The 12,825-nt window shown below is 38.6% G+C and overlaps 2 protein-coding genes across 4 annotated transcripts in view; both read right to left on the bottom strand.

The window, feature by feature from the left end:
* Positions 1–750: 750 nt before the first annotated feature.
* LOC131532235 (cytochrome P450 2D6) lies at positions 751–4,112 on the bottom strand. Of its 2 annotated transcripts, none has more exons than XM_058763747.1 (4): positions 1,806–4,112; positions 1,232–1,436; positions 1,027–1,168; positions 751–941 (listed from the first exon to the last, which is right to left on the bottom strand). In XM_058763747.1, the coding sequence occupies exons 1-4, from the start codon at positions 1,868–1,870 to the stop codon at positions 751–753; spliced, it is 603 nt and encodes a 200-aa protein (XP_058619730.1). In that variant the 5' UTR covers positions 1,871–4,112. The 2 variants fall into 2 exon arrangements, with proteins under 2 accessions (XP_058619730.1, XP_058619731.1); XM_058763748.1 differs by having other exon boundaries at positions 1,232–1,467; positions 1,806–1,863.
* Positions 4,113–4,254: 142 nt separating this feature from the next.
* The window catches only part of tut4 (terminal uridylyl transferase 4), a 51,767-nt gene continuing 43,196 nt past the window's right edge, over positions 4,255–12,825 (bottom strand). Inside the window, exons 23-30 of one of the 2 annotated variants that reach the window (XR_009268861.1) lie at positions 12,437–12,484; positions 12,240–12,322; positions 12,039–12,154; positions 11,812–11,966; positions 8,266–8,369; positions 7,576–7,713; positions 5,988–6,140; positions 4,255–5,375 (exon numbers count right to left, since the gene is read on the bottom strand). Coding sequence is in view for 1 of the 2 variants with exons in the window: in XM_058763744.1 (XP_058619727.1) it covers positions 5,293–5,375; positions 5,988–6,140; positions 7,167–7,713; positions 8,266–8,369; positions 11,812–11,966; positions 12,039–12,154; positions 12,240–12,322; positions 12,437–12,484 (1,289 nt within the window). In the remaining variant the exon portion in view is untranslated. Of the gene's footprint in view, positions 5,376–5,987; positions 6,141–7,166; positions 7,714–8,265; positions 8,370–11,811; positions 11,967–12,038; positions 12,155–12,239; positions 12,323–12,436; positions 12,485–12,825 lie in introns of both variants that reach the window. The other variant, XM_058763744.1, reaches the window with a different exon arrangement.

Here is a 12,825-nt window from a genome sequence, read left to right as displayed (position 1 = left end):
TGAAGACAAGACAAGTTGTGCAAGTTTAGTAAATAACTGACTAGCTCAAAGATCTCTACTACCATGATGTGCATGGTTGACAAAAAATCTCACCACAGCCAACGGATATTCTACATCCTAATCTTGTCTTTATTAATAGCATTATGCAAGAGGTCTGGAAAGGGATGTAAAGGTGACAGTGAAATAATAGCAAAGGTAAAGCATGCCCTGCATAGAGTTCTGCGCATGTGAAGTAACTTTTGTTTTTTCATATTATATTATCTATCCATTCATCCATCCATTCTCAGAACAAAGCTCTAACCTGATGCAGCTGAAAAAATCACTTCGGGACAGAATATGCTATATTAAATGAAAACTGTGATTTTAAAGTATTTGTTTCATCCACTAATATAATAGATTAAGGATACATACAAAATGCATAATGCATATGGTACAATGTAGCATGAACATATGAGCCATACCTGTACAAGTCTGACTGTTGTAATACAAGTAGTCACATGAAAGATTACATCATGAGAGAAAAAAGCTTTACTGTGTTACAGTGGTATTACAGCACTTAAGTTATTTATTGTGATAGCAGATTCTACACTTTACAAAAAATAGATACAGTATCCTTTCTCAAAACCATAACTATTAAACTATTATAATTCTTTCAGGGCTAAAACCATTAACATCAAGTTGCAGAGCTATGTCTAAAAACAGATGGAAACTTTGAAAACTTGTGTAGATGTTGGAAAGTGTACTGATGGATCACTCTGTGGATCCTCTGCTGTGGCAGATGATGTTGAATGGCTCAGGAGAACGGACTAAACGGACAATCCCATTCATGGCTGGCCACTTCGCACCAGGTGGCCAGGAGAAACGAATCCGCTGTAAGAGCGAGGTGATGAAGAGGAAGAGCTCCATCTTAGCTAGGGTCTCACCGAGACAGACCCTCGGACCTGATAAATGGAGATAATCAACAATCGTATCAACATAGTTGCGTTTGCTCTAGGTCTACTGAAGTCGTAGTCACAGGTGACTCACCCAAGGAGAAAGGGAGGAAAGACTCTGATTTGAAGAACTGTCCATTGCCATCTAAGAAATTCTCTGGGTTAAAAGTGTCTGGGTACTTCCAGTGCTCCTTATCACTTAAAATTGCTCTTAAGTTAGTAAATATCTCGGTGCCCTAGAAAGACAATGTTTGTTTGTGAAATAATTTAAATCAATAAATCAATGCTCTATTCATTACCTTGGGAATGTTGTATCCTCGTAGATTTGTGGGCCGAGTCATTTCATGAAACACGCCAGAGGGTACAATGTTGGCACAGCGCTGAAACTCATTAACAGTGGTGTACGTGTACGATAGTTTGTCACGGTCATCCATGTTGGGCAAGCGGCCATGACCCAGCACCCGAACAATCTCCTCGTGACATCGCTCTGCGATGAAACTAAAGCTGATGGTGTATGTTTTCCAATGTTAGACAACTAGAACAAGTAAACCACTGGAAGATTGACTTCCTGAAAATTTGCCACACTGTGATACTTTCAATACCTTCTTGTCTAGCTCAACCAATGGTGCATTTGGGATGAGACTACCAGTTTGGTACAAAGGCAATTTGTATCCAACTAGATATTGCAAATTATTCCACTTTAACAATTCCTTTCAACCACTAGAAATGCACAGCTTGCATACTACAGCTTTGTAACGATTGATAAAAAAGTGACTTCCAAAGCATGCAAGATATAACTATCAGTTCATGAATCCCCAATGAATAAATTTTGGCATTGCTGGCCCCATGCTCTATTGTTTAAGCTACAAGTACCTTGTACATCTGGGTTTTGAGTCAAGAAGATGAGCCAGGAAAAGGTCAGCAACTGACATAACCATGTTATCCTGATGAAATGTTGAGTCCTCGTTGGACTTTTGCTGCTCCAAGGTAAAAAGAAAGCATTTCAGTTCATCAAAGCATATTTAGTTCCCTAGCAGCTTACCGTGATTTCACCACTAGGATATGGTTGATCCTGAAAAAAAAAAAAAATCCTGACAACCACTCAGAGTTAGGACTGGGATTGAAACTCCCACTAACTACCAAAGAGTGAATTATACAGGTTTTACAGTGGTTGTTTATGATGATCTCACTCTCTCAATCTCTAGCAGGTAGGCATCAATAAAGTCCCGACTGTCTGGATCCAGAGTTTCTCTGTGTGTTTTGACTGCTTCTCTGATGAAAGCTTTCAACTCTGTTTCATTCTGATAAATTTTCTGGTGTAGCCAGAAACTGGAAACACCTGGAAAAGAAAAAGTCTTTGTATAGCTACGCGGCATCAACTGCATGAGTTTCCAGTCCTGCTACTGGAGGAACATCTTCCTGTGATTCTGCATGTTGGGGGGTCAAAAAACTTGCCTTCAACAAAGAAAACCATGTGTTAGTCTCTGGCAAGTACTGTTTTAATACTTTTAAGAGAATCAAGCCAAGTAAATTAATTTAAATAGCTATAACATCAAATCCGGTTTAATGGCATTTGAAGCTAACCTAAATACTGAGGCTTGTGACCACCCCAGCAACAAGAACAAATAAACGTACTTGAAATATTTTGGCCAATCATTATGTCCACATGCTTGCGTGAAATAGCATGTTTAAAGACTCAACAGGATGAGGTTGCACATGACTGAGAGTCTACAGCACCTCTGAACACTGAAAAAGTTCAAACAGAGGCTAAAATTCTCAATAAACTTTCAATTTGAGCATTTTAGGAACCAGGTAACTGCTTTCCTCTGTCACACGTTCCTCCAAAGACTTCTTCCCCAGGCCAAAGTTCCTGAGGGTGTGTGGAGCAAACAGTCTCTGCTGCTTTCAGGAGTGACCAAATGTGGCCATTACTATATCTCATAGAGAGTGAACAGAACTTCAGGGTTCCTTGAAAATACACAAGTTCAAGTTGATTTAAAAAAGACGATTAAACAACTTAAACAGGTTCATAGGTCTACCAGCCTAAAATCTTGACCAAGATGGTCTAAAAAGTTGACCTTGGAGTCATTGGTTGGCAGAAGCCCACATCCAGATCACCAAATAACTTGAGGCTCAGATCCAGCTACAAAAACCCATGCAAGAAGCTGGTTTTAGCTTCATTTTCTAGCAAGGTCTCTATTATAAAGCCATTGTATGAAATTTACAATAAAGAGCTATTGGTTATGGCACCTATCAACAATTTGCAATTAATTTGCTTTTTCAATTTTCAATTTAAAGGTGCAGAATGTAATATTGACAGCTAACAGTTGAAATGCAGAAGTCCACATTCAAAGTAATGTTTCTCCAGATTGCAAGATTGAGGACAATGGAAGGCAACGAGCCTTTCACTTTAAGTTGATTATTGAAATATGCCTCTGGTCATAGATCTTTTTAGATGGATGCTGAGGGTTTTTAGGTTGGGAAGAATCTGTGATCTCTGACCCAGTTCGCTTGCTGGCTTCCATGGCTGCAATATGCTATTTTGTATGCCAACTGGCAACCCGGGGTATCAAAATACTATTGGGGGGGGGGGGAAAATATCACACAGACCAAAACAAAATCAGACATTCCGACACAGAACAAACTTTTCAAAATAGAATAACTAGCTGTAGCATTTTTCGAAGAAACGGGTATGTGAACTTGGCATGGTTTCTAAACATCTGCAAATATTTTTTATGCTTTAGTACGGTCAAAACAAATTACATACAGCACCTGTATGCAAGTGATCCAGATTAGCAGTGGAATGGGAAGCCTTCCTGAAAAAGATGAAGAATTTTGGACCAGGGCTTCCTTCATGACCTGGATTGTATTGAGGAGTATTGCTGGCTTTCTCCCAAGATAGACAGTGGTCATCTCTCCATGCTGAGATAACTGCTCAGAGAAGATTTCACAGCACTTAAACACAACTAAGGTGGCTTAGACATTGTCTCACCTGTGAATGAAGTCAACATAGCATGGAAATTTTACAGAGTAAGAACATAAGACACCTTTCAACAAAAACAAAGCCCCTATACAACAAGTTCAAAGAAAGACTTGCTGATCTTATGAACTCCATTGGGTTCTTTAAAAAAATATATGGTATGGTTCCCACAAAAGGTAGCGGTCTGGGACCAGGTGGAGTTTGAGTTCTGTAGGAATTAATCATGAAGATTTCAAACAGAACTATAAAAATAAAACTCAGAGACCGAGCCATGCCTAGAGAGGCCAGATCTAACTTCATGAGAGTCGTCCACATGATGACAGATTCATTTCAAGACAAACACAAGATGACTGTGTGCTTTATAAAGACAAGGCAAAATAGGACACAGTGGGGGTGGGAGTTTGACGTGCCTGTTCATGTTTTTGTATAGTTATGCTAGTTATTCCTGCTAAGACTGTAAGGTTCTAATCAATCAAGACAAAGAACAAAAACCATATTCCTGCACAACACTCATTTTCCCTTTATAAACACACTTGCATGAGTAAATGGATCTAAGCAAAGTCCACTCACTGCAAAGAGGAATAAACATGCTGCAGAAGATAAGTTGTGCAAGTTTAATAAATAACCGACAAGTTCAACGCTCTCTACTACCATGTTCATTGTTGACACTAAATCTCAGCACAGCCAATGGATATTCTACACCCTAATCTTGTCTTTATTAACGAAACTATGCAAGAGGTCTGGAAAGGGATATAAAAGTGACAGTGAAATAATAGCAAAGGTAAGGCATTGAAATTGCTTTCAACTCGGATTGTTGTACAGTCATGCAATACCTGACATTTTGAAACAATAAAAAATATATAAAAAGGCATTTAAAAAGATATATAAAAGGCAACACATAAACATGTTGGTTTGCTTTTTCTTTATTTTTTTGGTCTTTTCTTAATTTTTTTTTCTGCTCTTTTTTTGTCTGTTTTCTTGGTTTGCTATAGGGAAGTTTTTGGCACTACATAATTCTCTTATTGGGTTGTTATGTTTGATTTTCCTATCTAAAGCCTTTGTCCTTATGCAAGCAAAATAGGAATACAGCTAATAAAAATAAAGTGAATACATTTCAAATCCTTATATTACACATAAAATAAAAACACTTTTTTGGACCCCTCCAAAAATAGGGGTATTAAAATATTTGACATTTTGTATCACAAATCAATGTGATGATACACACAGAAATAAAAGGAGATTAAAACATAAAAACTGTACAAAAATGATAAAATTCATTTTAAAAACTTTCCAAATGACCAAATGATGCAAAGTTAGTCTCTCCTTTTTTTTTTTCTATAAGGACCTTGGGCATTGGTTTACAAAGTGAAGTGTCTTTCTTCATTTCTTCTGTTGAATATAGTTGAGATTGCCGTGCCGACCATGTTGAATCAGCGGGTAATGTTGATTTGCCACCACAGAACCTGCAAGAGAGGCAAAAAAGGCTGTTGTGAGTGGAAATGTTTCCTGATTTATCAGTGTGTGCATTTGTGGCCTGTAAAAACCATACAGAGGAATATTCAGAGGGAACATAATGTCTATGGAAAACATGTGTTGCATGCATCAAATAGTTCCTCTCAATGTACGGGAATGGCAAATACGCTTGAGGGAAATGTCATGAAAACATGTCTAGGTCAAATTTCATCCCAAAATCAACAAGTAAAATAAATACTATTCTACATAAAGACAATGCAGCCAAGTTTTAGCATCATTAAATTATTTTGCATTGTGACATTAAGACAGTTAAGCATGGATTCCCCTTAAATAAATCAATAAAACATGTTGGTTTTACTTTTTTGGTCTTTTCTTGATTTTTACTGCTATATGAAATGTTTTTTGCCACTACATAATTGACTTATTGGGTTTGAACTGACTTAAAAGCCATTGTCCTTAAAGTAAAAATAGCAAAAAAATATTGTTTTATTGTTGACATTAAATGGAACATTTGTTACTTTCTACTTCAAATACAGATATAAATTCACAAGGTTTGTATGTTTTATTGCCAGCATGTCAGAGTGACAAAACAGGACAGGTACCTTGTGAGATGAAGGGTTTGTTGGGCTGCTGCAGGTAGGGTGGCAGACGGTAGGGCATGAAGGATGGAGACAGCGAATACGGAGCAGCACTGCTGTGATCCCAGGACCGAGAGCCCTGACTCACACCACCAAACTGAGATGGGAAATTAGGATCTGAGATATGGAGAGAGAACAGTGAACACACAGCTCTGAACTAACAGACAGCAAAATAACAAACACAATTTTCAAACCATTGTGAAACCAAAAGCTTTCAGGTCACCTTCCTTATTTAAACTAGTTTCAAAAAGCAAGGTTTTCATTAGACTGTGATTTCAAAGGGTTACAGGTGAAACAGATCTAATCAAGGACAAGCAGTGCAGTAAAACCAGTTCCCAGTGTTTAGTCTAACAGCTGTGGAGTCACCCGGTGAACCCAAAACACCTGTGACACTTACCTGAGCTTAGAGACAGACACTGCACTGACTTCACTCATCTCTGAACACAACCATATATTTAGCAGCACATAACGTAGAGCTGGTTTTTATGCATCAGGATTTGATTGGATAGAAATACTTAATTCACTACTGGGTAATATTATTTTCCATGCCCACATAGCCTTGGTTACATGATCACAAAAAATAAATAAATAAAAAACATTTTAATTTAATTAATTAATTTATTGACATTTTGGCATTTCCCCCCAATAGCTCAAATTAATTAGTAATAACGAAACAGTATTTTTCTTAATGCAAAATCTAATTTCATATTAGAAAAGCAAAATGTAGAAAAGGGTCCTGAACTTTAAAAAGCCTCCTTTTAATTTTGAGGATAAAATATTAAAATATTATCCAGACTAAATGTTTTTTTAAGAATAATTTGCTCTGACTATGCAAAATAAGAGACATTTGCTAATATTATCAGTTTTCATTTGTCGGTTATGTTCATATACTAAAAAGTAATTACTAAAATAACTAGATTACTTATTCATTACTTAATAATTATATTTATTAATAATAATAATAATAATAATAATAATAATAAATTTTTCCATAACAGCATGGAAAAAAATAGACAATTTTATAACGTGGCATTTGCTTAGATGTTATTTTATTTTTTAATTTCCTTAGAAAGCATTTCACTAGGTTTTGAAACCGAGCGACAGACACACTAACCAGTGAGTGAGAGCACCATGTGTGTGTACCTGTCTTGTTTACGGTGCCGTTCCCCACCAGTGGCCCCGGATTGAGATGGTGATTGTGCCAGGGGTGCCCCCTGTCTCTGGCGGGGCCGCCACCCACTCCACCAGCCACCCGTCCCGTCGACGGCTGAGCGAAAATTATGCTGGGGTCGTTCAGGTTCATGGGGGCGGGGCTCACCACCGGCCCGCCTCCGTTCCCGCCGCCCCGGACGGCAAACTTCAGGCCCGGAGAGGACGGGTGGCCGGAGGCGGTGGAGACCCCGGAGCCCTGGATGAGAGGACTGTGGATGGGCCAGGAGGCCGAGGTGAGGGGTGGCTGCTGAGGGTGGGCAGGCAGGAGGCCCAGCGCAGAGAGCCCGGCGTGATACTGGCCCGGGTGGGAGTGGGGGAAGCTGAAGATGGGTAGCTGGACCTGGGGAACCTGCGGCTGCGGTTGAGAAGGTTTGGAGGTAGAGGATGCAGAGGAAGGCTTGCTGTTCTGTGGAGAGACGGACGCCTGGCTGTAGGGAGACGGCTGAGGGGAGTACGGAGGAGTCTGACGCGTATCAGACTGAAAGGAAACAGACAGAAAAAGCGTCAGTTCATCTAAAAACCATGATGATAATCCAAAAATAAATGTCCTGCTGCTGGGTGATATTTCAATATTGGGTGAATATTTGCTACAGATTTACAATGATTTTTTTGGAATCAAAAAAATAAAAGCAAAACCTTGAATATCACAATCTTAATATGCATTTCATACCACTACCAAGCTAACTGAAAATATCAGTGTACCATGGTACCATCATAGTAGTTTTTGTAAGGTTTGTGAAATCATTGTGCATAAGTAGTGCAACAGTTTCTAAAAACGTTTTAGTAAAAATTGCAAAAAAAAAAAAAAAAAAATAGTAGTAAATTCAATCAGAATTTTATATATATATATATATATATATATATATATATATATATATATATATATATAAAATAGATATCGTAAATTGGACAATATAGAAAATTACAAAAAAATTAGTAAAGTAATTATAAAGCACAAATAAATAATGCATGCATTACTAAAAATTAAACCAGATTTGGACTGTACTTTAGTGAGGCTTCTGGTCCTTACACATTCAGAGGGCTGTCTGTTCCGTGCGGCCCGATCCTGGACTGAAGCACCTTGAGGAATGGGGATGGACTGAGAGCTCGCCATGGCCCGGACCATGTGAGGGACTGGAAATAAAGAGCAATCATAGTCCAATGCTTGTATGTGCTGCCCACTACTGGACAGACGTGTCAAAACTTATTTGTAAATGTTAAAAAACAGTGCATAATAAAATCAGCAATGAAAATATAATATAAAACTACGGACTATAAAAGTCCTTTGCAATAACCATCCACCTTATTTTGTAACACTGAACTAAACACTGATTTCTGTGAATGTATGAGACTTCCGATTCATTAGTTAAATGAAGTGCAGTAAACAGTAACACTATTAGCCCTACAAACCAGTCTGTTTATGATTATTATAATTTGTTAAAATAATATGATAAATGCCAGTTTTGCAATATCAAGCAACATAGGCTGTTTTGTTGGGCTAACATGAAACCAATGGATGAAACCAGAAGCCATGCACAATGAAGTTGAAAATAGTCCACGCTTACATTAAAAATAATGAGGATAAAATTAATTAATATCTATTTATCCATCTGTCATATATACATACATATACACACACACACACATATATATATATACATACAGTGGGTACGGAAAGTATTCAGACCCCCTTAAATTTTTCACTCTTTGTTATATTGCAGCCATTTGCTAAAATCATTTAAGTTATTTTTTTTTTCCCTCATTAATGTACACACAGCACCCCATATTGACAGAAAAACACAGAATTGTTGACATTTTTGCAGATTTATTAAAAAAGAAAAACTGAAATATCACATGGTCCTAAGTATTCAGACCCTTTGCTGTGACACTCATATATTTAACTCAGGTGCTGTCCATTTCTTCTGATCATCCTTGAGATGGTTCTACACCTTCATTTGAGCTGTGTTTGATTATACTGATTGGACTTGATAAGGAAAGCCACACACCTGTCTATATAAGACCTTACAGCTCACAGTGCATGTCAGAGCAAATGAGAATCATGAGGTCAAAGGAACTGCCTGAAGAGCTCAGAGACAGAATTGTGGCAAGGCACAGATCTGGCTAAGGTTACAAAAAAATTTCTGCTGCACTTAAGGCTCCTAAGAGCACAGTGGCCTCCATAATCCTTAAATGGAAGACGTGTGGGACGACCAGAACCCTTCCTACAGCTGGCCGTCTGGCCAAACTGTGCTATTGGGGGAGAAGAGCCTTGGTGAGAGAGGTAAAGAAGAACCCAAAGATCACTGTGGCTGAGCTCCAGAGATGCAGTCGGGAGATGGGAGAAAGTTGTAGAAAGTCAACCATCACTGCAGCCCTCCACCAGTCGGGGCTTTATGGCAGAGTGGCCCGACGGAAGCCTCTCCTCAGTGCAAGACACGTGAAAGCCCGCATGGAGTTCCCTAAAAAACACCTGAAGGACTCCAAGATGGTGAGAAATAAGATTCTCTGGTCTGATGAGACCAAGATAGAACTTTTTGGCCTTAATTCTAAGCGGTATGTGTGGAGAGAACCAGGCACTGCTCATCACCTGTCCAATACAGTCCCAACAGTGAAGCATGGTGGTGGCAGCATCATGCTGTGGGGGTGTTTTTCAGCTGCAGGGACAGGACGACTGGTTGAACTAGGCCATTCAAGAACAGTCACGAGTTGTTGTGAAGCCACTCCTTCGTTATTTTAGCTGTGTGCTTAGGGTCATTGTCTTGTTGGAAGGTAAACCTTCGGCCCAGTCTGAGGTCCTGAGCACTCTGGAGAAGGTTTTTGTCCAGGATATCCCTGTACTTGGCTGCATTCATCTTTCCCTCGATTGCAACCAGTCGTCCTGTCCCTGCAGCTGAAAAACACCCCCACAGCATGATGCTGCCACCACCATGCTTCACTGTTGGGACTGTATTGGACAGGTGATGAGCAGTGCCTGGTTCTCTCCACACATACCGCTTAGAATTAAGGCCAAAAAGTTCTATCTTGGTCTCATCAGACCAGAGAATCTTATTTCTCACCATATTGGAGTCCTTCAGGTGTTTTTTAGGAAACTCCATGCAGGCTTTCATGTGTCTTGCACTGAGGAGAGGCTTCCGTCGGGCCACTCTGCCATAAAGCCCCGACTGGTGGAGGGCTGCAGGGATGGTTGACTTCCTACAACTTTCTCCCATCTCCCGACTGCATCTCTGGAGCTCAGCCACAGTGATCTTTGGGTTCTTCTTTACCTCTCTCACCAAGGCTCTTCTCCCCCGATAGCTCAGTTTGGCCGGACGGCCAGCTCTAGGACGGGTTCTGGTCGTCCCAAACGTCTTCCATTTAAGGATTATGGAGGCCACTGTGCTCTTAGGAACCTTAAGTGCAGCAGAAATTTTTGTGTAACCTTGGCCAGATCTGTGCCTTGCCACAATTCTGTCTCTGAGCTCTTCAGGCAGTTCCTTTGACCTCATGATTCTCATTTGCTCTGACATGCACTGTGAGCTGTAAGGTCTTATATAGACAGGTGTGTGGCTTTCCTAATCAAGTCCAATTAGTATAATCAAACACAGCTGGACTCAAATGAAGGTGTAGAACCATCTCAAGGATGATCAGAAGAAATGGACAGCACCTGAGTTAAATATATGAGTGTCACAGCAAAGGGTCTGAATACTTAGGACCATGTGATATTTCAGTTTTCTTTTAATAAATCTGCAAAATGTCAACAATTCTGTGTTTTTCTGTCAATATGGGGTGCTGTGTACATTGAGAAAAAAAAAAATTAACTTAAATGATTTTAGCAAATGGCTGCAATATAACAAAGAGTGAAAAATTTAAGGGGTCTGAATACTTTCCGTACCCACTGTATGTGTCCATATCTTATGTTTTATGCTTGAATAATGGCCCATAATTATCTAAAAAAATGTGTGGGAGCTCAGCTAATATGTTTCTATAGTACTTGAGTGTCTACTATTTATGATATGACAAAGCGAATGGGAAATTAAAACCAAAAGTTTTGAGTATTGTGAGGGTTGAAAGGTACTCTATGGTGATATTGACCCTATTAATAGTGAAAATTAATTACACCTAAATAATTATATACATTACATATAATATTAATAATATATAAACTGTATTTTAATATATCACACATGTAAAATGTACTTAATAAATGGAATAACTAAGATAAACCTATTAAAAACAGATAGATATTATATTTAAAACAAATAATTTTATACATCTTAGTGTATATATATATATTTTTTTTTTTCTTCAATTTATTTTAATGCATTACACATGTTAAATGTACTTAAACAACAGATGGAATAACTATAAAATAAACGTATTAAAAATGTATAAAATTTATGTTTTTAAATATGATCTTTCTCCATTTAAATAGATGGACTGATGGATAGATATAAAATACTTATTAGATTTATTTATTAAATCTATTCATAAACGGTTTGGGCTTATAAAAACGCTCTGAGAAATTAAGCTCTGGAGAGGCTGCATTAATTAATAAATCAGCAGACAGAAGAAACGACTGAGTTAAGTGGAGCTGTACCTGGTCCAGGCACTGCTCTCTGACGGAGGTGTTTGTAATCGGGACAGTCTCTCCTCACGTGACCCATATCACCACACTGAAAGCAGCGTCTCTCTCTGGGCTCCCTGTCCTCCTCCCTGACCTCCTCCTCACGCTCGTTCTCCTTTTTCTTCATTCTGAAAACAGACTAGATAAGCTAAGCACTTTGCTGTAAAAGGTAATAGTTTCTGCGTGTGTGAACAGCGCACCTGCGCCTCTTTGGGCAGTCCTTCATGTAGTGGCCAATCTTCCCGCAGATCCGACAGCAGCGGTCATTAGGAGCCAGTTCACCGTCTGTCAGCACCTTCGAGTCAAAGAAGTAATCCTGACAGAGAGACAGAGACACGAAGATGAAACGAGGTATGAAGTGAAGGTTGATGGTGCTCAGGAGCAGTTTTAATGTGACTCACGGCCTCTGTTCCTGGCTGAGGGTAAAACGGGGTGCCAAACAGCTTCCTGCCGTTGATGAAGGCCTTCATGATGAAATTAGTCACTGTGTAATAAAAGGCAGAGAGAACGAGTGAGACATAATCCACCATACATTTACTAGAACTGCTGTTTAGAGCAGAAAACACAAAAATATGAGGAATGGGATAGTTTTGCTTACTTTTGCGAGAAACACCAGCCCCAAGATTGTGATTCAAGTCAAAGGGATCTGTTAAAAATAAAGAGTCATGTAAAACACAGCATATAACATTTAACCTAGCTAGGGGGCATGCGATACAATTGTCTTGTTGAAATGAAATATTGCAAAATATTAAAAGTCAAACTGTACCCGTCACATTCAGTGAAGTTACCTCAACATTGGCTAAACATACAATACTAAAAATATATATAATAATAATAATAATAATAATAATAATAATAATAAACACCATTTGTCTGTGTGTTAAGCGAAACAGTTATTAAAAATAATTAGATTTGTTTTAATAGAATTATAAATAAAAATAAACAAATATAAATGTTGTATATTTAATCAAGTAATAACAAATAATA

Source organism: Onychostoma macrolepis, chromosome 23, assembly GCF_012432095.1.
Source record: "Onychostoma macrolepis isolate SWU-2019 chromosome 23, ASM1243209v1, whole genome shotgun sequence".
Taxonomy (NCBI): domain Eukaryota; kingdom Metazoa; phylum Chordata; class Actinopteri; order Cypriniformes; family Cyprinidae; genus Onychostoma; species Onychostoma macrolepis.
Note: the sequence above shows the minus strand (reverse complement) of the source record. Positions and strands in the feature narration are given on the sequence as shown.

Coding starts and splice junctions, on each gene's coding strand:
- LOC131532235 (XM_058763747.1), bottom strand. CDS start 1,870: ATGGTTATGTCAGTTGCTGACCTTTTCCTGGCTCATCTTCTTGACTCA. Junction 1,169..1,231: donor GAGGATACAACATTCCCAAG/GTAATGAATAGA, acceptor TTGTCTTTCTAG/GGCACCGAGATATTTACTAA. Junction 942..1,026: donor TTTCCTCCCTTTCTCCTTGG/GTGAGTCACCTG, acceptor TCCATTTATCAG/GTCCGAGGGTCTGTCTCGGT.